Here is a 23,699-nt window from a genome sequence, read left to right as displayed (position 1 = left end):
GAAACTTGACCCGACTGAAAAGAAGAAATGGTAGACCTTGAAAATGACGTCAGGTTTTCTCACTGCGCAGAATATAGTCAAACACTGCTACAGTTTTACCCTTTGTTCTCCCTGCATGATCTACAATAATAATCTCTTCATGTTGATATTTACTGCTGTGTTGCTGACATTTACCTGAAAGAGAAGTTGGGGTGCTTCACTGGGCTGGAAAAAGTTTAGCTACATCAGAAAGCAGATCTAATTAAGCAAGTTTATTCTATAGCTATAAAAGGCTAAGTTGACTTGTGCATGTGCAATACATATAAAGCCCTTGCTGGTGCCAATTGCACGGGTGTGTTTCGATCTGTCATTGTCGATCATGAGTTTGGTTGGCACTTCTATTATAAAGAAAGGGCAAATAGTGATATTAAAATATCTCTTCTAATTAATTTCCTTTCAATGAATCCATGCACCAGGCCACTAGTTATAACATAATGCACCTAGCAACAGAGCCCAAAGACACAGAAAGCAAAAGCTGGCAGAACTGAAGAGAGAAATAGACAATTCAACAATATTAGTTGGAACTTTCAATCCTCCATTTTCAAAAATGGATAAAACACCTAGTCAGAATATCAACAAGAAAATAGCAAACACTATAAACAACTAGATCTGACAAATATCTATAGAACTCTCCACCTAACAATATACATTTTTCTCAAGTGCACATGGAACATTCCCTGGAATGAACCATATGCCAAACCACAAACAAGCCTCAGTAAATTTAAAATGACCAAAATCATACTACATCTGTTATCTGACCACAATGGAATAAGTTAGAAATCATTAACAGAAATTTGGGAAAATCAGAAATATTTGGAAAATAAAAATACAGCCCTAAAAAAATCAATGGGTCAAATAAATAAATCACTAGGGAAATTAGAAAGTACTTTGAGATAAATGAAAATGAAAGCATACCAAAATTTATGGAATGCAGTTAAGCTCTGGCTAAAGAGAAATTTATATCTTTGAATGGCTACATTAAAAATCTCAAATCAATAGCCATTAGGTTTTTTCCACCTTAAGAAACTTTCCACCTTAGAAAAGAAAGTGTAAATCCCCAAAAAGTAGAAGAAGAAAAAAAGATTAGAATGGAAATGAACGACATTGAAAATAGAAAAACAATAGAGCAAGTCAACATGACCAAAAGTTGGTGCTTTGAAATGATCTTCAAAATAGACAAAACTTTACCTGGACTGACCAAGAAAAAAAAATAGAGAACTCAAATGACTAAATATACTACAACACAGAGGATTATAGAGGAATCCTATGAACAATTCTATGCCAACAAATTAGATAATTTATATGAAATGGGCACATTCCTAGACAGACACAAACTGGTGACACTGACACAGGCCTCTAGTGAGTATATCAAAGCTTACCAACGGGTAGAATTTAAGAGTGTGTGATTTATTGCCTGTTGATTTCACCCAAGTACCAAATGCAGCTGTTAAACACACACGAAGTTGAGGCACCTGAAGGTGCTGCTGAGCCCCCATTCAGAGAAGGTGCTTCCTAGGACTCAGACTAAAGGATCTTAAGACTGGGGGGCCCTTGGACGCTACCATCCCCCACCTCCAGGACCCAGCCCACAGGAGGAGGGGAGCAGGCAGCGAGGCAGACCACTTCTTGAAATAGAGTGGAGCCTTTACAACTCAAATCGGTCAGAGAGCAGTCAGCTATTTACTCCCTCGAAGTCTCGGCAACAGCAACGATCCTAAAGCGATCACGGGGAGTGAGGGAACTTTGGAAGATTGCTCTCCTCGGGCCCTGGAGCGAAGGAGAACCCGAAGACAAAGCTGAGTTGGGCAGGGGGCATTCCGGCTCGGTACAGTTTCAGGCCGGCCCGTTCACGCCAGGGTTTCGTTTCCAAGTCGACCCTATAAAACGACGGACCGAGACCCGGTGGAAGTAGAGGAGCCGCATTTCCCAGCGGACCGTGGGCTCTGCGCCTTTTGCCGGCGCTGCACAGGCGTGCTTGGAACCGGCGTGTGGGGCTGCATGGATCCCGGCGGCCGGTGGCGGGGCTTGCCCGGCGGGCCCAGCCTCAAGCACCTGACGGATCCCGCTTACGGGATCCCCCGGGAGCAGCAAAAGCCGGCGCTACAGGAGCTGACGCAGGCGCACGTGGAGTCCTTCAACTACGCGGTGCGCGAGGGGCTCAGCCACGCGGTGCAGGTGAGTGCGGCTCCTCGGGGCTCCCTGCAGCTCGGCGCTCGCTGGCGCTGCTAGGTCGGGCGGAGGAGAGGGGCCCCGTTGGGCTGGAGGCGGGCGGCGGGTGGGAGACGGGGGATGGGGAGACCCAGGAGGCGGGGTGAGCGGGGCACTGGCCGGGGACAGGGTCCCAGACAGAGGGAATGGCTGGAGGTCACAGTAGAACCCCAAATAGTTGTGCTTCTTGATCGTGGCAGCCGCAGCTCGGGGCTTGAGCTCAAGCCGACCGGGGGAAGATGTGTTTGTGGTTCCTGGATTTTTATGGAATTGGGAGCCGCAGTGCTTTGTAGGACAGTAGGTGCTGGAGGGTGAGGAAGTGGCCCGCGTGGGCTGAGCTGAAGCTTCCAATCGTAACACATTGTTCTTAGTTAACCCGAGGAGAGCTCAGTGGAACAGCAGAGCTTTTCCAGGGGAGGAGGGCGGGTACCGAAAAGCAGATGCTGTGAAGGGGGGAGAGGGGGGGCGACAGGGAACCTGGGGGTACCACCTTTCCCTTGGCATGTATGAGATCAAGTGGAATGAAATGCACAACTATCAGCCTAAAGAATGACATTAGAGTGTCCGGTCCTGAGTCAGGAGGTGCTTCCATAACTTTGCTCTGTCAGCAGTCCTATCAGTCTTACTACGGGTGGAGAAGCTACAAGGTAAGGAGAGAGAGGGCAGGCTCTTGGTTCAGAGGACAGCTCTGTTCTGCACACAGTGGTCACTCTAGAGCAGTGGTTCTCAACCTTCTAATACTGCGACCCTTTAATACAGTTCCTCATGTTGTGGTGACCCCCAATTTCATTGTTACAAATTGAACATAATTAAAGCATAGTGATTAATCACAAAAACAATATGTAATTATATATGTGTTTTCCGATGGTCTTAGGCGACCCCTGTGAAAGGGTCGTTCCACCCCCAAAGGGGTCGAGACCCACAGATTGGGAACCGCTGCCCTAGAGCCTGCTGCAGAAGCTGACACACGGTAGACGTTCAGATGTCCGAGTTAACCCCGTATGCTCTTTGGTACATAGTAATGGTGTGAGTAGACTGGATGTAGCTTTAGCTGTCGTTTTAATGCCACATTAACATGAGAGGCAACAATGTGTGTAGGAAATTCATGGGCTTTGGAAGAGTCTCAGTGAAGAGGTACCTGGGACATGCAAGCAGTTAATAATGTGAATTGTATTTCAGGCTATACCTCCCTTTGAATTTGCTTTCAAAGATGAGCGGATCTCTCTCACTATTGTGGATGCCGTCATCAGCGCCCCCACCGTTCCCAAAGGGAGCATCTGCAAGGAGCTCAATGTTTATCCGGCAGAATGCCGGGGCAGGAGGAGCACCTACCGGGGAAAGTTGACAGTGAGTACAAGTGACAGTACGAGACTCAAACGCTGGACATGTCTACGAATATTGGTGTCCAATAAAATGTAACCAGAATTCTGCTTTGTGCTATCACCCAAGAGATCTCTTCTTTTAAATCTGAAGCATAAAATCATCTAGTATGTGGTCTTTTTCCTCTTTTAAAATACTCGTTTGTTCTTGTAGATCCAAATACTTTGTTTTTTTCGTAACTAATTTTTTTCATTTAGGCTGATATCAGCTGGGCTGTAAACGGAATCTCAAAAGGAACCATTAAGCAGTTTCTTGGCTATGTTCCCATCATGGTGAAGTCCAAGCTTTGCAACTTACACAACCTTCCTCCAAAAGCCCTCATTGAGCACCATGAGGAACCAGAGGTAATTTCAGGGGTGCAGGGCACTGAATGGGCAGGCGACAATAGGAAGAACCCGAGTTGGGAGTGAGAGGACATGAAGCTTGCCAGAGGGAGTCAGTGTTTCTTTCTTCGCCTCTAATTTTGGATAGATAACGTGGAGCATTGATCTCTTGTCTGCGTACTGTGCACAACTCATAATGAGTCTCAAATGAAGCAATGTATGAAAAACTGGCTGCAATTAGGATATTATTATGATGATGGGGAAATAATTGGTAGGTTTTTCCCTAATTTTCTGAATGGTGTATATTTAGAGATATTTCTGTTTTTAAAGCCATCTTAAACGACAAAACAATTTTCTAAGATGTCTGCTTTACCGAACAGTAAGATTCTGTGAGGATATGAAGTGCCTTATATGCTTTCCCTTTGGCATTTCTTTTTAGCTGTGTCAGGTGGCTTTGCAGCATTGAGTTGTAGTAATCAAGATTACAGACGGTCTGTAATAAAAACTGTTACCTGGTGGGACGAGGGTTTGGTGTCAGATCTGGGTTTGACATTCAGCTGCTGTATTACCGGTTGTATGGCTTTGGAGCACAAGTTTAATACAATTAAACTTTGGGAAGTTTAATCTCCCTGGACCTATTTCCTCTGCTAAAAATGGGCACAGTAGCTATCTTACTCATTATTATGAGGACTAAATGTTAGGATAACATAGAGCACCTGGTATGATATGCCTACTTAATAGTAGCTCTTTATTACAGAAATGTGATGTTGACGAGCAATTAAAATAATTTTCCTATTAATTTTAATATCTGATTTCAGGAGATTTCATATGGTTATCAGTTGTTTTTTAACGTATTTGGGAAATCATACTTGTCTGGAGGCAAAATGGTTGCTATTTTCATTTGCAGACTTTTCTTTGAAATAAGGTGTTTGTTTGTTTAATGTCATTTGAAGACTAAGGTCATTTTGGGGGACAGAAAGACAAGTTAGATCAAAGCTGTCTGAAAGTACCGACTTCCTTCCATACTTCCAGGTCCCTAAACCTTTTTCATGTACTTGAAAAGACTTAACTTACACACTGACAGCTTTCCGGGGATCCATGGCCCCCTTCACCTGCACTTTCCTCTCTTCTGCACTTTGAACAGGGTCTGCTAGGAGGTTAATTTTTGCAGTTAGTCAGTTTCATATTCACAGTTACTTATCTTTGTTTAATAAATTATAATTCATCTCTTTGGCAGGAAATGGGAGGCTATTTCATAATCAATGGCATTGAAAAGGTCATCCGAATGTTGATTATGCCTCGGAGAAATTTCCCTATTGCAATGATAAGACCAAAATGGAAAGCTAGAGGGCCTGGCTACACTCAATATGGTAAGCTCTAGTGATTTTTAGAATGTCTTAGAAAAGTTTTAAGCCATTTTTTAAAAAAGGAGTTGCATCTAAATAGAATCTTTGACATTTTTCTCTCGTATGTATATAAAATTTTATTTTTCTGTTAAGCATTTCTGTGTTAAGATTTCATAGTAGCAGATCTACTTTCTGATATCTTTCAAACTGAAAGAACGTGTGTGTATATGTTAGTCTGAGGCTGGAGGCTGGCCTGACTTTGCCAGAGGTGGGTGTGGGCCCCAGAAGTCTTCTGGTTCAGGTACCATGGCACTCCCCTCAGGGTCCCGGGCTGGCAGCCACTTGGCCTTTGTTTGGGGGAGATTTTGCACCTCGGGGGAAATTTGACAAGGTCTGAAGACATATTTTGTTGTCAATTTTGGCTTAACTTAGTGTTATGGCTCTTAATTATTTCTAAGAAGGTGAAAATAATTCAGAATGAAATGATTGAAGCAGTTACAGTGTTACTGAGTTTCCAGCTTTTTGTTCTGTTTCAACAGGAGTGTCAATGCACTGTGTGAGGGAAGAACACTCTGCTGTCAATATGAACCTTCACTACTTGGAAAATGGCACAGTTATGTTGAACTTTATTTACCAGAAAGAACTGTTTTTTCTTCCTTTGGGATTCGCACTTAAGGTGTGACTTGCTGAGTATATTTCTTTTGTTATGAAGGGGATCATTGGAAGCGTGTCTTATGCAGAATGAATAGGTTCTCTTTATCAGAGTTCATGCTGTACTTGTTACCTACTGCTCCATAACACATTACCTCGGAATTCAGTGGCTTAAAAGACATCAGTGAACGTTTCTCCCTCACAGTTTCTGTGGGCAGGAATGTGGGCAGCTCTGGCTGGGGTCTCAGAGGTTGCAGAGCGATGTCGCAGGGGCTGAGCTGTGTAGAAAGCTTGACCAGGGCTGGAGGATCCCTTCCAAGGTGGTTCCTCCGGGCTGGCAAGTCAGTGCAGGCTGTTGGCAGGAGGTCTCAGTTCCTCTCCAGTGGCCTCTCCATAGGCTGCTTGGGGCGGCCGTCTTCCCCAGAGCAATAGCCCAGTGAAGGGAGGGAAGCTGCAGTGCCCCTGGTAGCCTAGCCTTGAGAGCTAGGTGTCACCTTTTCCGCCGTATTCTCTTGTCACAAGGGCTCTGATTTGGTGTGGGAGGAGGTTATGCAAGCTTGTGAATCCCAGGAGGCGAGGATCATTGGGGCCATCTTGGTGCCTGTCTTCCAAGTGCCCTTACTTTGGAGAATTCACTTCAGTTTAACAATAGTGGAATGCTAGTGTTTCTCGGGTATTAAATAGAAAAGGAGAGACTTGTTCCTGAGTGAATTGGATGGTTTCGTTATTATTAGCAATGACAAAAAAAATCTCTTTTCTATTCTAGGCACTTGTCAGCTTTTCCGATTACCAGATTTTTCAGGAGCTCATCAAAGGAAAAGAGGACAACTCTTTCTTTAGGAACTCTGTTACTCAGATGTTAAGGATGGTGATGGATGAAGGTTGTTCCACACAGAAGCAGGTCCTTAACTATCTAGGTGAACGCTTCAGAGTAAAGCTTAGTCTCCCTGACTGGTATTCAAATGAACAAGCGGCAGAGTTTCTGTTTAAGTATGCGTGCTTTTGCCTACACTGTTTATTGGGGGTTGGGGGGTGTCACTGGTTCTTTGTGTTGATGTAGTTGGGACTGGTGAGTCATGCGGGTTGAATTTTGGCCTGGCGAAGCGGGCTAGCTTTGTTTCTGAGGCCATCTTCACCTTTCTCTGGTTTTAGGTAGTATCATTTTATTCTAATGTACTTTCTAACTTGTAGTTTGAAATAACTTCAAACTTCCAGGATTGCTGCAAAGATAGTACATTGGACACTCATGTTGACTGTTAACACTTTTACTATATTTGCTTTACTTGTCTGCACATGAGTAAATGTTGTTCCTTCTGAGCATTTGAAAGTTGCAGGCATCATGTCCCTTTATTTTCCCAAGACAAGGGCTCTGTCTTTGTGACCTGCTGTAGGTCAGCGTGGTCCAGTGCACAGCTGTGGGCCATGCTGAGTGCTTGAATGGCCAGTGCAGCTGAGAAACTGAGTTCTGAATCTTATTCCATTTTAATCAATTAATATTTAAAATAGTCCTTGTGGCTTGTCACTACCATGTTGGCCAACACCACTGTAGACCTTGTGTGAGACTATATTCTGCTCTTTTGCTGATGTTGTTGTAAGATGAAAAGGGGTTTTTCTGAATATAAATAAGGACTTTTAAGTAAACCTGAATTGGGGGTCTTGGTTAGTAGAAAGGCAAGTAGTGGTAAGCAGTTGAATCATTTTAAGCTTTTTCTTTCTATTTTGACAGCCAGTGTATCTGTATCCACTTGAAATCTAATACTGAGAAGTTTTATGTACTTTGTCTCATGACCCGGAAGCTGTTTGCTTTGGCCAAAGGAGAGTGCATGGAGGAGAATCCTGATAGTTTAGTGAATCAGGAAGTGCTCACACCTGGGCAGCTCTTCCTCATGTTTCTGAAGGTGGGTGCACACTGCTCTCCCCCGGGCCCCATTGTACCTCTGGATTGAGATGATAACACCCATGATGTAGTTTTGTGCATGTTCATAAGTTCTTGTTTTGGCAGTGTACATCTTCTCTTTTTTCTATTTGTTGTTTGTTTGCCTAGCAGGCAGGTACAGAATCAAACGTCCTAGCTTGTACCAGGTTCAAAAATGTCTGATATTTTCATGTAAGCTAAGTAAAGACAGCATCAAATCTTGGTCAGACATTGATGATAAAGTGTAAGTGGCCTGTATGCATATAGTGACCGTCAGCCCTCCTTTGCAGAGTCCCTGTTACAAATTCCCTTCCTCACTGAGGTTTACTTGTAAGCCCAGTATCAGTATTCACAGCTTTCCTGGTCCTTTGCAGATGTGCTTGGAGGGGTAATAATTGGGGTGTCCTGATGCCCACACTCCCAGCTGAGGTCTAGGAGGTGATGCTCTGCCTTGCTTCAGCTAATGCTGTGAACGAGAGTCTATTTATTTAGTACCATGTTTTTCACATTTTTGTGTTTTTCTTGGTGATTTTGTTGTTAAAAAATGGCCCACAAGCATAGTGCTGAAGTGCTGTGTGAGGTGCTGAGCACACGAAGGCTTGGATGTGCCTTACGAGAACATATGAGCGTTAGATGAGCTTTGTCAGTCACGAGTTACAGTGCTGCTGGCTGTGAGGCCGATGGTAGTACATCAGCAACATAAAACAAGGTATCTTTCAACAGAAACACACACAAAATCAGCTTACGTATTTCTCAGTTGACGAGAATGTTGTGACTTGAGACTTGGGGGAACCTAATCCTGTCTGTACCTAGGAGCAAAGGTTTAGTACCTGCTAATTCAGTGTTCACAGCAACATTACAGAGCATAGTTAACTGTCAGTCACGAGAGCTGTGTGTGTGTGTGTGTAGAGAGTGTTGGCTTAGCACAGATCAGTTCATAAGTAAGTTCATTTGGTGGTATTTCATATTTTGAATATTATCCCTAAAATGATTTAATCTAATAGATAACATAGTGGGATAAAAGATGGAGAAGACTAAAGTAAAAAATCTCCTAATTCCTTATTTAGTCAGTAATGCTTATTTAAATTCTTACTGAAAGATAAAAACTTTTGTTTCTGTCTGATCTAACCATGAAATTAGATTGAAAATTTTCAGCAGCCTAGAATTGCCCTGATAAAAATGAATATCAGGCAGAAGTTTTCTGTTATTGGTAATTTCAATATAGCCTTTCAAGTAAACATGTAATTTATTCATTTCAGGAAAAAATGGAAGCGTGGTTAGTATCTGTTAAAATAGGTATGGACAAGAAGGCTCAGAAGACCAATATGTCTATAAACAGTGAAAATTTGATGAAGATTTTAAGTCTGGGAATAGACCTTACAAAACCATTTGAGTATCTTCTTGCTACTGGGAATCTGCGTTCCAAAACAGGTGAAATTAAATAGATAGGCTTCATTTTAGTTGTGTTTTTCAAATTATTTGCTTAATGGAGGTTTATATCAGTAAGAGAGGTTCTATTTAAAAGCGAACTTTTCCCTTTCACTAAAGACATTTCACGTTATAAGTTTTGACAAGTATATATCAGTCTGAAGGGCTTTTGACAAGGTGCTGAATGGTTTAAATCCAATTCTGATGATCACATTTTCCTGTGCCTCCTAGAAAACTAAGGACAGCTCAGAGTTCTGTCTAAACCAGCCGTGGGCAAACTACGGCCCGAGGGCCGGATCCGGCCTGTTTGAAATGAATAAAACTAAAAAAAAAAAAAAAAAAAGACCGTACCCTTTTATGTAATGATGTTTACTTTGAATTTATATTAGTTCACACAAACACTCCATCCATGCTTTTGTTCCGGCCCTCCGGTCCAGTTTAAGAACCCATTGTGGCCCTCGAGTCAAAAAGTTTGCCCACCCCTGGTCTAAACTAAAGATGTCTGAGGAAGGTCACATGGACAGGTGGTCTGAGAGGGTTCTTGTGTGGGCTCAGCCCTAAACCACTTGCATCAGAATGACTTAGAAAACTCAACTGTGGCAATTGGCCCAGAAATCTGCAGTTTTGAAATAGATGCTACTACTGATAAAGATTTTTTTAGAACTAACAACTGCTTGTGTGTTAATCAGCCTGTCTGATGAATCCTATTTAATTACTTGCTATTTTGTTTTCTGTTTATGGTTTCCCCACAGTGGAGGATGTGGAGGAAATAGGGGACCAGGAAAGGCTGATACAGTTTGTGAAATCTGGGGATTTTTACTACTTTTTGTACAGTATCCCTGCTCATCTGAGCTAGTGAACTTTGTAATCACCCACTCCATGACTTACAGTATGCTCTGAGGCTTTTCATCAGAGCCTCAAATAAAAATATACCTTTTTTTTTTCAAGTTGAGCCCATTTTTGAATGACTTTTGTTTTATTAAGGTCTTGGCTTCCTGCAAAATTCTGGACTTTGTGTCGTGGCTGATAAGCTGAACTTCATCCGCTATCTCTCCCATTTCCGCTGTGTGCACAGAGGGGCCGACTTTGCCAAGATGAGGACCACCACGGTGCGCAGGCTGCTGCCGGAGTCTTGGGGTTTCCTTTGTCCCGTGCACACTCCTGATGGGGAGCCCTGCGGCCTGATGAACCACTTAACTGCCATATGTGAGGTGGTCACGCAGTTTGTGTACACAGCGTCTATTCCAGCTTTGCTCTGCAACCTGGGTATGTGACGGTACCATTCTTGTTGTGTGTACGTTTTCACAGTTATGCTGCCTTGGGGGCTGAGCAGAGAATTCCTGCAGGAATTGATTTTACTCATCTGTGCAGGAACTGGGCTGGTTTCAAACAGCATTTAATATGGGGAGTAACCTTTGGGTCATTCTCCCTGCACCTGTTGGGTCGGCCACTGCTCTAAGCTGGAAGCAGTGTCACTTTGCAGGAAGACAGTTAAAAAGGAGCTTGTCCACTCTGTACCTGGAGGTCCTCAGACCCACAGCCCTGTTCCTGGGAGCCTGGTGGCTGTCTCTGCTTTTGCTGGAAGGCTCTCTTACATGCTATTCTTTGGGTGTGGTGCTGGGTTCGGGTTCACCTTCACACATATGATGCCCTTTCTTTGGGCATTCTTCGCTCTTGGGATCTGGAGACAGAGTTTTCTGTGTCTTTGCTGGTCTGAGTGGGGTCTCCACTGGAATTCGTATTTACACTCTAAAACTTCCAGCTCATAGGATTCAGGTGGTAGGCATTCCAAACAACCAGAAAGGCATTGAGTCAAGAGCCAGGAAATTTCTGCTTAAAAGTATTCCGCCAGTTAGATCGTGGCCTTTCAGAAGGAAATCCAACTAATTCAGAATTACTCGAGATTCAGAGGTCATAACCAGTGTAAAGTGCTGCAGGTCCTCTGTCCACGAGGGAAAAATGTTGTTCGCCACCAGTGATTAAAATGTCAGAGTGCAGGAAAGGGTAGAAAGGAGGAAAAACTGTGGAGAGGTGGAGAGTGTATCCCAAGCAGAAGCGATGGGAAGGGCTCTGGTCCGGGGGGAGACAGAATGGAAAATGCCTAACACCAAGCACGTGACCTGTGGACTTGGTAAAACACTTGCTGTCTTCAGCAGGTGGATTATGGATTGTGGGAGAGTATTCTTTTTTACTTAATTACAGTTGGTTCTTGATGTTTGTGGTATTCTGTTTTACAAAGTCACAACTAACCCCGAATTTAGGGAAGAGCCATTGCTCCCAGGGGCGCCTCATTTAACGTTGTGATTCACTAATATCGGGGTCTCAGCCAGCAGCACTCAGCTTCTCTAACACGCACTCTTCCTGAGGCTTACACAGTCTGTGCTCAGCCACACTGGCCAGCGCAGAGTTCAGGGGCCGATTAAACAGTGAAACCGCCAACAGAAGGCACAAGCATGCCGTCCACGTGGCCCAGAGGACGCTTGTTGACAGTCTGAGCTGAGACAGGAAGACGTGTGACCATAGCTGGGAGCCTGTGCGCAGGTGATGCAGATTTTTCACAGAGTGGCCCCCCAGAGCGCCTTTAGGTGTTGATACTGGAATCACAGACAATCTTAGCAAGTAGGCAAATTTGCAGATAGGGAATCTGAATAATGGCGATCAAGTGTAATTAGATTTTGGGGAGGAGTTATATTTACAACCCTCAGAAATGAACATAGAAAAGGTGCACAGTGAAAGTCTCCTTGCACTCCTGTCCCTGCTGCTCTCCCCACAGGCCAGGTCACTAGTTCTTGTGTGACCTTGCTGAAATGATTTGGAAACTTAAGAAATGAAAAACATTCTGGTTTAGAGACAAGATAACTAGATATCTAAATGATGGTACAGCTGCAGACCTATCCGGAGGGAATTTCTAAGTTGGAAAAGGCATCCTGATGTGTTTGGAAAAGGCATCCTGATGTGATGACCCTGTCTGTTCCTTCCCCAGGGGTTACTCCAGTTGATGGAACGCCTCACCGACCTTACGCCGAGTGCTACCCTGTCCTGCTGGACGGTGTCATGGTTGGCTGGGTGGATAAGGAGCTTGCTGCTAGTGTTGCAGCTTCTCTCCGGCATTTTAAGGTGACCGTGAGTCTTTGTGAATTGCTCTATCCCTGGATCTTGGGTTTCAGTCCTTTTCTAGTTGATGAGTTAGTCCTAGGCAGTCTAGAGTGCTCATAGGCCTGGGGATCAGAAGCTCATTCTGAGAGTACCTGACATCCCCTGGTACTGACCTCATAGCCTCAGAGGTTGGGGTCAGTGGTAGATATTTCACCCATACACCTTTTTTTTTAGTAGTTTCACTGAGGCCCTAGTCTGCTAACCTAACCGATTTTAACTTTTTGTAAATTCTAGTGGCATGTAGGGGGCATCAAAATATGAATTTATATTTCAAGTAATGTTTAAGATATTCTAGATATGTAAGTCATACATACCCTGTTGCTATCTGGGTCTTGAAAATATATTTTTAAAAACTCAAGGAGAAGGACATTCTTTGGAATTTCCTCCTAACAAGAGTCTTGGCACAGAGAACTCCCGTATGCCCATTACCCAGATCCACCAATTATCATTTGTGTGCTCTTTATAAATATACTAGTGGCCTGGTGCATGAAATTCATGCATGAGGGGGAGGGGGGGTTTCCTCAGCCCAGCCTGCACCCTCTCCATTTGGGGATATCCCTCTCGAAATCTGGGATCACTGGATCCTAACTGCTCACCTGCCTGCCTGCCTGATTGCCCCTAACTGCCCTCCCCTACTGGCCTGATCTTGCCCCTAACTGCCTCTGCCTTCCTGATCACCCCTAACTACCCTCCCCTGCCGGCCTGATTTCCCCTAATCTCCTGCTGGCCTGATCTTGCCTCTAACTGCCTCTGCCTCGGCCCCCACCACCATGGCTTTGTCCAGAAGGAAGTCAGATGTCCGTAAGATGGCCAGTTGACCCGGTTTAATTAGCATATTACCCTTTTATTAGTATAGACTAGAGGCCCGGTGAACAAAAATTTGTGCACTCGGCGGGGAGGGGGGCGTCCCTCAGCCTGTCCTGTGCCCTCTCACAGTCTGGGACCCCTCAGGAGATAATGACCTGCTGGCTTAGGCCTGCTTCTGGGTAGCAGAGGGCAGGCCCAATCCCTAGGTGCAGCCTCTGGTCGGGCTCAGAGCAGGGCCGATTGGGGAGTTGGGGCACCGCCCCCTGTCATGCACAGAGCAGGGCGGATCAGGAGGTTGTGATGCCACCCTAGTCACGCTCAGGGTACAGCCAATTGGGGGATTGGGACACCACCCCCTATCACACTCAAGGCAGGGTTGATAGGGAAGTTGCGGTTCCACCCCCGTCATGCACAGAGCAGGGCTGATCAGGGGGTTGGGGAGTTGTCCCCTGTCATACACAGAGCAGGGCCCATCAGGGGGGTTGGGGCTCCGTACCCTGTCACACACAGAGCAGGGCTGATCAGGGGGTTGAGGAGCTCCCCCCTGTCATTCACAGAGCAGGGCCCATCAGGGTAGTTGGAGCACCGCCCCCTGTCACACACAGAGCAGGGTAGATCAGGGGGTTGGGGCGCTGGCCCCTGTCATGCACAGAGCAGGGCCCATCAGGAGGGTTGGGGCTCCGTACCCTGTCACACACAGAGCAGGGCTGATCAGAGGGTTGAGGAGCTCCCCCCTGTCACTCACAGAGTAGGGCCGATAGGGCACCGCCCACTGTCACACTCAGGGCAGGGTCGATGGGGAGGTTATGGCTCTACCCCGTCACACACAGAGCAGGGCCCGTTTGGGGGCGGAGGGCACCGCCCTGTATCACCCACACAGCAGGGCCGATCAGGCGGTTAGGGCGCTGCACCCTGTCACACACAGAGCAGGGCCGATCAGGGGGTTAGGGCGCTGCACCTTGTCACGCACAGAGCCGAAGGGCGATCAGGGGGTTGGGGAGCTCCCTCCTATCAGGCACAGAGCAGGGCTGATCAGGGGGTTGGGGCGCCTTCCCCTGTCATGAACAGAGCAGGGTGGATAGGGAGGTTGTGGCCCCGCCCCCTGTCACACACAGAGCCGCAAGGAGATCAGGGGGTTTGGGCGCTGCCCCCTGTCACACTGATCCCGGTACCGGGAGCCTCGCTGCTCCGCTGATCCCGGTGCCGGGAGGCATATTACCCTTTTACTGTATAGAATAGAGGCCTGGTGCACGGGTGGGAGCTGGCTGGTTTGCCCTGAAGGGTGTCCTGGATCAGGGTGGGGGTCCCCACTGTGGTGCCTGGCCAGTCTAGCTGAGGGGCTGAGGGCCGTTTTCTGGCTGGTGGGTGACTGAAGCTCCCAACTGCTCCTTTTTTTCTTTTTTTTTTAATTCTGGGCCAGCTTTAGCTCTGAGGCCTTGGCTGCTGAAAGCAGGTTTCTGGCCTTTGTTTACCTTCTGTATTTGATATAATGTTGCGGTCCGGCTGGCTGAAGCCCGGCTGACAAAAGCAGGTTTCTGGGGTTTTGTTTTTTTTTTTTTTTTTAAATATATTTTATTGATTTTCCACAGAGAGGAAGGGAGAGAGACAGAGAGTTAGAAACATCGATGAGAGAGGAACATCGATCAGCTGCCTCCTGCACATCTCCTAGTGGGGATGTGCCCACAACCCAGGTACATGCCCTTGACCGGAATCGAACCTGGGACCTTTCAGTCCGCAAGCCGACGCTCTATCCACTGAGCCAAACCGGTTACGGCTGGGGTTTTGTTTAGCTTCTATATTTGCAACATAGTTGCTTAGAGTTGCAGCTGAGAGGCCAGCAAGTCAGGCGGGGAACGTTGGAGTCCGCAGTCACTGGAGCAAGCAAGCCTCCCTGTTCACTTCAGTGCATGGCTGCCGGCCGCCATCTTGGCTAGCAGTTAATTTGCATATCGCCCTGATTAGCCAATGGAAGGGTAGCAGATGTACAGCTAATTACCATGTTTCTCTTTTATTAGATAGGATGTATATATTTTTTCTTCTGAACCATTTGAGGGTAGTGTGCAGACATGTCTCCATTTCCATAAAAATTTCAGTGTATTTTTTCTAACTTTTTCTCTTTAATAGCCACAGTACACTTACCAAATTCAGGGAGGGTCAGTTTGCTGGAATCCACAGCTGACACTCAGATTACACCAGTTGCCTTAATAATGGCCTTTATAGCTATTTTTTCTTCCGGGTCTGGGACCCACTCCAGAATCATGTGTTACATGTAGTTGTCATGTCTCTGTTCTTTTTTATTCTGGAACAGTTCCTAGCCTTTCACGTCTTGACTTTTTTTAAGAGCACAGGCCAGCAGTCAGAAAAAGACAGATATCACATGATATCACTTATATGTGGAATCCAATAAACAAAATAGTTCCAGAGGCATGGATGCATGGAACAGACTGACAGATTCGGGTGGGAAGGAGGGAAGGGGAAGAGGTTAACCAAAGAACTTATATGCATAGCCCATGGGCACACAGTAGTTTGATGATGGCCTGGAGTGGTGCAGATGCTGGGGGAAGGGGGGTGGGGGGAATAGGGAGCATCTGTGTTACTGTCAACAATTAAAAATAAACTTAAAAAAAAAGTAAAGGTAAGCTATTGTGTAGACTGTCCCTGAATTATGGTCATGTGTCACTTCCTCATGGCGAGATTCACAATACCATTTTCAGGAGGCATGTGATGTTGGCTTGTTCCATGACCAGTGATGTTAATGTCAATCACTTCACAGCTGTATTTTTTAAGTTAATCTACTGTACTGTTAGAGATTCTCTCTCATCAGTAATTTGTGGAGAAATATTTGGAAGCCCTTTTCCTCATCAAATTTTCACCCACAATTTGTATTACATTCTCTGCAGAATTATTACTATTCCATTGATGAGTCTTTGCTGTGTTAATTATTACTGTTATGGTTGCCAAGTATTTGTTCTCTAACCCTATCATTTGTTCTGTTTGTTAGTTGCTGTTCTGTAAGGGAGAGCTTTCCTTTCTCCATTTATTTATTCATTTATGTACATTAGCAGATTTATAGATATTTGTTTTATTTTGTGAGTATTCTGTTACTATGATTTATTTTTATGTTCATACTAGAGGCCCAGTGCACAGATGCGTGCACCAGTGGGTTCCTCAGCCTGGCCTGTGGGGATTGGGCTGAAACCGGCAGTCCAATATCCCTCAGGGATATAGTAGTGTGCGAAGCGGCTGGGTCCGGGCGCCGCACCACTCCTGCTCATCGTGGCCCCACTGCGCCTGCCGCCACCACTCAGTAGTGCTGCTGCAGAGACAGGAAAGGCACACGCTGCCGCAGCTGTGCTCGCTAGCCATGAGCCCAGCGTCTGGCGTCTGTTGGTTAGCTAGCTGAGTGGCACTCCCACTGTGGGAGCACACTGACCACCAGGGGCAACTCCTGCGTTGAGCGTCTGCCCCCTGGTGATCAGTGCGCGTCATAGTAACCGGTCATCTGGTTGCTTAGGCTTTTATATATATAGATTGTATCAGTTTGACCCCCTAGTCCCTGTAGGGTTGGTTTTGTGTTGTTTTTGTAATTATACGTAAAATTTAACCTTTTTCCATAGCATTGAGTACATTCAAATTGTTGTGCAACCATCACCCTATCCATCCTCCAAACTTTTGCATTGTCCAAAACTGAAACTTTGTGCCCATTCAGCAATAACTTGCCATCTGCCCTTTCCTGTTGGGGGCCAGATGTAAGCTGGCAAGGTCCTTGCACCTGAAGGGGCTAGCAAGGCTGGGACCCTTACCACACAGTTTTCCCAGACTTGTTTGGATGGCGATTATCAGTAGAATGAGAACAGCCTTTCATGGCTTACCAAGAAGTCTGTAACTATTTACTGAGATATGCTGTACTGAGAACTTGTCCTTCTGCTGTGTCTCTCCCTTAGAGATTAAGAGGAACAAAGAATACATTCCTCTTGACAGACCTCCTATTCAGTATCTTGTGTATACATAGGATTGTGTGGTTAATAAACTTGCTTCAATTCCTCGAGAGCTGTAGTCCTCCCGATCCCGCTTTCCTGTCTTTCTTTTCTCAATTCCCACCTCCCTGCCTCAGCCCGGCTCAACCTGTCAGGCTGGCCCTGACACTTTCCCAGCTCCTGGTAACCACATAGACCACATTGTGTTTATCCATCATCCATCAATGGACACTTGGGTTGCTTCCACCTTTTGGCTTATGTGAATCATGCTGCTATGAACATGGATGTGCAAATTTCTGTTTGAATCTGCTTTCAATTCTTTTGAGTGTATACCTGGAAGTGGAATTGCTGGATCATATGGGATTCTGTGTTTAATTTTTGGCATCTTTGAAGAGAAATTATAAGATTTTTTCCCCTTAGACAGATTAGGTGTATTATATTAATTTATTCCCTAACAATGATCATTCTCTGATAATAGCAATGAGTAATGAGTCTTAAATTCCTGAAATAAATCCCACTTGGTCATGTTGTGTTATTTTTTTTTTAATCTTTATTGTTGAAAGTATTACATATGTCCCCCTTTTTCCCCCATTGACCCCTTCTAGCCTGTCCGCATTCCCCCCAGGCATTCACCACCCTATTGTCTGTGTTATTTTCTTTATTTAGGAAGTACTGATACTTTCTCAAATGTCAATAAGTTATTAAGATTTTTAGAATCAACATTTGTAAAGAATGCTCTGGAGCAGTATGGGAACATTGGGCCACCTGGTGGCAGGTCTGCGAGAATTCCCGTGAGATCATTTGGTTATGGTACTTGCTTTGAGGGTGCTTTCTTGACATCTTTATTTCTTTGTTTTTTTTAATCCTCACCTACGGATATTTTTTCCATTGCTTTTCAGAGAGAGTGGGAGGGAAGGTGAGAGGAGGAGAGAGAGAGAGAGAAACATTGATGTGAGAGAGATACATGGACTGGTTGCTTCCCACACATGCCCCAACCGGGGGCAGAGAGCAAAGCCACAACCCAGGTACATGCCTTTGATCTGGAATCGAACTCGGGACCCTTTGGTGCTCTGGCTAACACTCTAACCACTGGCCAGGGCTAGACAACTTTATTTCTTTATTTTTTCCTTTTTTTTCTTCCCCTACCCCCCATAGACACCTTTATTTCTAATGTGGAAATCAGTCTTTAAGCTTTCTAACTCTGTTGAGGTTTCTTAACTTTTGATTTATGAATTTAATTCGTTTTTGTTCATTCTTTCATTTTTTTTATTGGTAATGTGTTTGTGAATCCCCACAAATTCTGAGATATAGGTCTTGTTATATGTTTTCAAATTTCCTGTAATTTTGGTTTGTATTTTTCCTTTCATCCAGGAGTTAATTAATAGAAGTTTGTTGTTGTTGTTTTGCTTCTTAATTCCCAGGTAGAAGGGCCTTTTCATTAAATACATTTTAAAATAAAACCAGCCCTGGCCGGTTTGGTTCAGTGGTTGGGGAGTTGACCCACAGACCGAGGGGTCAGGGTCAAAAGCTGGTGCCTTGGTTGCAGGTTTGGTCCCTGGCCCCAGTTGGGGTGCATGAAGGAAGCAACTGGTCGATGTTTCTCTCTCTCCCTTCTCCTCTCTCTAAAAATCAATGGAAAAATATCCTTGGGTGAGGATGAAAACAAAACAAAACCAGTACTCTATAATTTAGACATCAGAAAACAGAATTTTGTTTAGTATGTCTACATGCACATTCTTTTTTTTTTTTATTTATTGTTTTTTTACAGAGAGGAAGGGAAAGGGATAGAGAGTTAGAAACATTGATGAGAGAGAAACATTGATCAGCTGCCTCCTGCACACCTCCTACTGGGGATGTGCCCGCAACCCAGGTACATGCCCTTGACCGGAATCAAACCTGGGACCTTTCAGTCCGCAGGCCGACTCTCTATCCACTGAGCCAAACCGATTAGGGCTACATGCACATTCTTGAGTTACCTTTCCCACAGTCTTAGTCTTAATTCATTACCAGTTTGCCTGATAGTGAGGCTGAGTCCCCAAGAAAGTAGAGCTTTTGCCAACTCTGGGTGTGGGGTGAATGGTATTCTCCGAGAAGATGAGACTGGCAGGGCACTATGTCTGTTACCTGCATAACGAACGTAAATTCTTAAGATCTACTTTTCATATTTGACCTCCTCCCCCATTCTGCCTGCTTCCGGGTGTCAGGGTAGATGTAAAACATATTAGTCATTCTGGTTTGAACTTGCTTTTTTGTTGAAAACAGGTGTTGAGAGAAAAAAGAATCCCTCCCTGGATGGAGGTGGCCCTTGTCCCCATGACAGGAAAACCAAGTCTGTACCCAGGACTATACCTTTTCACCACTCCTTGTAGGCTGGTGCGGCCTGTGCGAAACTTGGAATTGGGCAAAGAAGAGCTGATTGGAACTATGGAGCAGGTATGTGGACTGTGTGTAGTGGGTATATGTGATTGTGTCATATGCAACTTCCACAGACTAATCCTCACCCGAGGATATTTTTTCCATTCGTTTTTAGAGAAAGTTAAAGGGAAGGGGAGTGACAGAGAGAGAAACATTGATGTGAGAGAGACACATCGATTGGTTGCCTCACACATGCACCCTGACTGGGGCCAGGGATTGAACCTGCAACCCAGATACATGCCCTTGACCAGAATCAAACCTGTGACCCTTCAGTCCATAAGCCTGTGCTCAACACTCTAACCACTGAGAAAAACTGGCTAGGGCAACTGTTGCTTTCTTTAAGTGTTACTGTTTAATAACAATTTGGCACTGGAAAGAAAGCCAGAACTGCCCAGCGGGAAGCAGTTTTCATGTGCCCCCTCACTCCGCCTACCATTGAGCCTGAGAAGGCTGGTGTCTCGTCACCTGCATCCCAAGCTCCTTCGGATGCTGAGGCTGGACCATTCCCTCATGCACAGTCTTTCCCTGCATCTTTGCAGTTGCAAAGCTCTGCACTTTGTACTACTTTAAAAATGTCTTTCTTTACTTCACTGGTTTGGCTCCGTGGATGGAGCACCAGCCCGTGGACTGAAAGGTCCCAGATTTGATTCTGGTCAAGGGCACATACCTGGGTGGCAGGCTCAATCCCCAGTAGGGGGCGTGCAAGAGGCAGCAGATCAGTGATTCTAGCTCATCATTGATGTTTCTCTCTCTCTCCCTTCCTCTCTGAAATAAAAAAAAGAATATATATTTTAAAAATAAAAATTAAAAAATGTTTTTCTTCAAATGCCTCTTCATAATTGGTCTAGGGTAGATTTATAATGAGGTATGAAAGGCAAGTGGTCATTCTGACTGAGGCTTCCTGTGGGTCCCTTCAGTGTTCACTATACCAGGTGGGAAGGTTCCTTTCAAGTCTTTGAGTACTGAACTCAGAGAGAAAGAGTTAATGTGTTGGCATCCATCCTTCTCTCCAGCTCTTCATGAATATTGCCATCTTCGAGGATGAGGTTTTTGCTGGAGTGACCACCCACCAGGAACTCTTCCCTCACAGCCTGCTGAGTGTGATCGCCAACTTTATCCCTTTCTCCGATCACAACCAGAGTCCAAGGAACATGTACCAGTGCCAGATGGGTAAGTGGCATGGGGATGGTAGCAACCACACTTACAAAAGAGACATGTTTGTTTTGTTACTTATTTTACTTTGAAATAATTTCAAAGTCAGAAAAGTTGTGAGACTGGTACAGAGAACACCCATAAACCCTTTATCAACATTTTGTTAATATTTTGGTCTGTTTGTACTGTTTCCATTTGAAGGTAAGTTGCAGGCTTGATGCCCCTTTACCCCTAAATATTTCAGTGTCTATATCTAAATAAGGATGTTCACTTGTATAAACAAGGACAATTAAAATCAGGAAATTTAAAATTGGTATTATACTTTTTAAAAAATATATATTTTTATTGATTTCAGAGAGGAAGGGAGAGATAGAAACATCAATGATGAGAGAGAATCATTGATTGTCTGCCTCCTGCACACCCTGGGGATCGAGTCTGCTACCTGGGTATGTGCCTTTGACTGGAATCGAACCCAGGATCCTTCAGTCTGCAGGCCAACACTCTATCCACTGAGCCAAACCAGCAAGGGCTTATCATACTACTTTATGGGTCTGATTCAGACTTTGACCAGTTGTACCAAAAATAGGGGGTTTTTGTTTGTTTCGTTTTTAATATATTTTTATAGATTTCAGAGAGGAAGGGAGAGGGACAGAGAGATAGAAATATCAATGATGAGAGCATCATTTATCAGCTGTCTCCTGCACGCCCCCTATTGGGGATCAAGCCTGCAACCTGGGCATGTGCCCTGACTGAGAATCAAACTGTGACCTCCTGGTTTATAGGGCAATGCTCAACCACTGAACCATACTGGTTGGCCATAAATAGGGTTTCTGGCAGTTTTTTCTGTGTAGCACCTAGTCCAAAATCTCACATTGTATTCCGTTATCTCTTTAATCTTCTTTAAGTTAGAACATAACTTTAGTCTTTCTTTGTCTTTCTTGTTATTGACACTTTTGAAGAAAGGTAATTTTGTAAATGTTCAACGACTTGGGTTGGTCTGAGATCTTGAGATTCCATTTTTGACGACTACAGGCCGTCCACGTCATTCTCTCTCCAGTGCTGTTCATTCCTGCCTGGTAGTACCACACTATTGCGTAGTGCTTATTCAGATTTGACTAATTGTATCAAATACATGGTTTCATTTTCCTGGAGTGTAATTTCCCTTAGGCCTGAAAACTTTCTTTAGCATTTGTCACTGTTGCCAGTTGCTGGCTAAAATTTTCTTAGTTTTTATTGGTTTGAAATATCTTTATTTCCTCTTCCCTTGAAGGAACTAGGTATACAATTCTGATTTGACAAGATTTTTTTCTGGCACATGAAATACTCTTTGAGCTGTGTACTCTTTTTTTTAATCCTCACAGAAGGGTATTTTTATAGAGAGAGAAACATCAATAGGCAGTCTCCCATATTCACCCTGACCAGAGATCGAACTCGCAACCTAGTTATGTGCTCCGGCAGGAAATCAAACTTGCAACCTTTGGTGTATGGGACAACGCTCCAATCAACTGAGCTGTCTGGCCAGGCTAGCTGTCTACTCTTGGTCTCTCATTTCTAATTAGAAGTCGTCAGTTTTAGGTTGTTTCCCTGTTTTTAAGTTTTATTTATTTATTTTTTTTGCCGAAACCGGTTTGGCTCAGTGGATAGAGCGTCGGCCTGCGGACTAGGGGGTCCCGGGTTCGATTCCAGTCAAGGGCATGTACCTGGGTTGCGGGCACATCCCCAGTGGGGGATGTGCAGGAGGCGGCTGATCGATGTTCCTCTCTCATCGATGTTTCTGACTCTCTATCTCTCTCCCTTCCTCTCTGTAAAAAATCAATAAAATATATTAAAAAAAAAAAAAAGTTTTATTTTTTTCTCTGTCCTTAAGATTTTCTCTTTATTTTTAGGTTTGTAACAGAATGACTATGGTATGCCTACATATGATGTTCCTTCTTAAATCTGTTTGTTTTAAATTTGTAAAGTTTTCTGCCATTTTTTCTAAAAAATTGCTGCTGTCCATTCTGTCTCCTGAGATTTCAGTTATGCAACATGTATGTGAATCATTGCTGTCCCATCAACCATTGGTTTCTTTTCTCTTTTTTTATCTTTTTATCTTCACATTGAATCATTTTTATTCATCTGTCATCATATTCAGACTTTTTATTCTATTTTAGAGTCCAGAGTGCTAACCATTACACCATGGAACCACCATATTATTTCAGATATTTCATTTTCTAGCCTAAAATTTCCATTTGTTTCTTTTTTATAGTTTTAATTTTCTCTAGAATTTCATCTTCATTGTGAACATATTTTCTTTTATATCTTTGAGCAGTTATACAACCAGTGTTTTAAAATAATTATCTATTAATTCCAATGTCTGGGTCATCTCAGGATGTCTCCATTCACTGCATTTTTTTCTTGAGTATGGGTATTGATTCTCTGTGTCTTTTATATCTAGTAATATTGGATCATATCATGGACATTGTGAACAAGTGATATGTTTTGAAGACCATGGATTCTGTTATGTTCCTTTGAAGAGGATTGGTTTTTAGATGTAACTGATAGATAACTTAGCTAAACAAAGCAGCTGAAGTCACTTTTGAAGGCTGCTTGGAAATGTTCCATGTATGTATAATTCAGGACTCCACCAAAGATCTGGGATTGGTTCATATGCAGAATTTAAGGCTTTCCCTGTGTGGTTCTCTCCTTTCTGAAATCCCTACCCTCCCTCCTGCCCCACCCCAGCCCCTCAGTTTTTAGTTGCTGTAGTGCTGTGAACTCTTTTTTTTTTTTTTTAAATATTTTATTGATTTTTTACAGAGAGGAAGGGAGAGAGATAGAGAGTTAGAAACATCAATGAGAGAGAAACATCGATCAGCCGCCTTCTGCACATCTCCCACTGGGGATGTGCCCGCAACTGAGG

At 44.3% G+C, this 23,699-nt stretch overlaps 1 protein-coding gene across 2 annotated transcripts in view; it reads left to right on the top strand.

Moving 5' to 3' along the window:
* Positions 1 to 2,037: 2,037 nt before the first annotated feature.
* Positions 2,038 to 23,699, top strand: part of POLR1B (RNA polymerase I subunit B) — a 30,032-nt gene continuing 8,370 nt past the window's right edge. The window contains exons 1-12 of one of the 2 annotated variants that reach the window (XM_070429742.1): positions 2,038 to 2,214; positions 3,427 to 3,594; positions 3,825 to 3,971; positions 5,188 to 5,320; positions 5,836 to 5,972; positions 6,714 to 6,937; positions 7,674 to 7,845; positions 9,122 to 9,293; positions 10,275 to 10,556; positions 12,274 to 12,407; positions 19,493 to 19,663; positions 20,659 to 20,815. In XM_070429742.1, coding sequence (XP_070285843.1) covers positions 2,038 to 2,214; positions 3,427 to 3,594; positions 3,825 to 3,971; positions 5,188 to 5,320; positions 5,836 to 5,972; positions 6,714 to 6,937; positions 7,674 to 7,845; positions 9,122 to 9,293; positions 10,275 to 10,556; positions 12,274 to 12,407; positions 19,493 to 19,663; positions 20,659 to 20,815 — 2,074 coding nt within the window. Of the gene's footprint in view, positions 2,215 to 3,426; positions 3,595 to 3,660; positions 3,735 to 3,824; positions 3,972 to 5,187; positions 5,321 to 5,835; positions 5,973 to 6,713; positions 6,938 to 7,673; positions 7,846 to 9,121; positions 9,294 to 10,274; positions 10,557 to 12,273; positions 12,408 to 19,492; positions 19,664 to 20,658; positions 20,816 to 23,699 lie in introns of those variants that run through there. The other variant, XM_070429743.1, reaches the window with a different exon arrangement.

The sequence above is a fragment of the Myotis yumanensis genome, unplaced genomic scaffold (assembly GCF_028538775.1).
Source record: "Myotis yumanensis isolate MYYU_CA2020_CCGP unplaced genomic scaffold, mMyoYum1.0.hap1 SCAF_11, whole genome shotgun sequence".
In the NCBI taxonomy this organism is placed as follows: Eukaryota; Metazoa; Chordata; class Mammalia; order Chiroptera; family Vespertilionidae; genus Myotis; species Myotis yumanensis.
The sequence above is the reverse complement of the archived record's forward strand: the minus strand, read 5'-3'. Positions and strand labels throughout refer to the sequence as shown.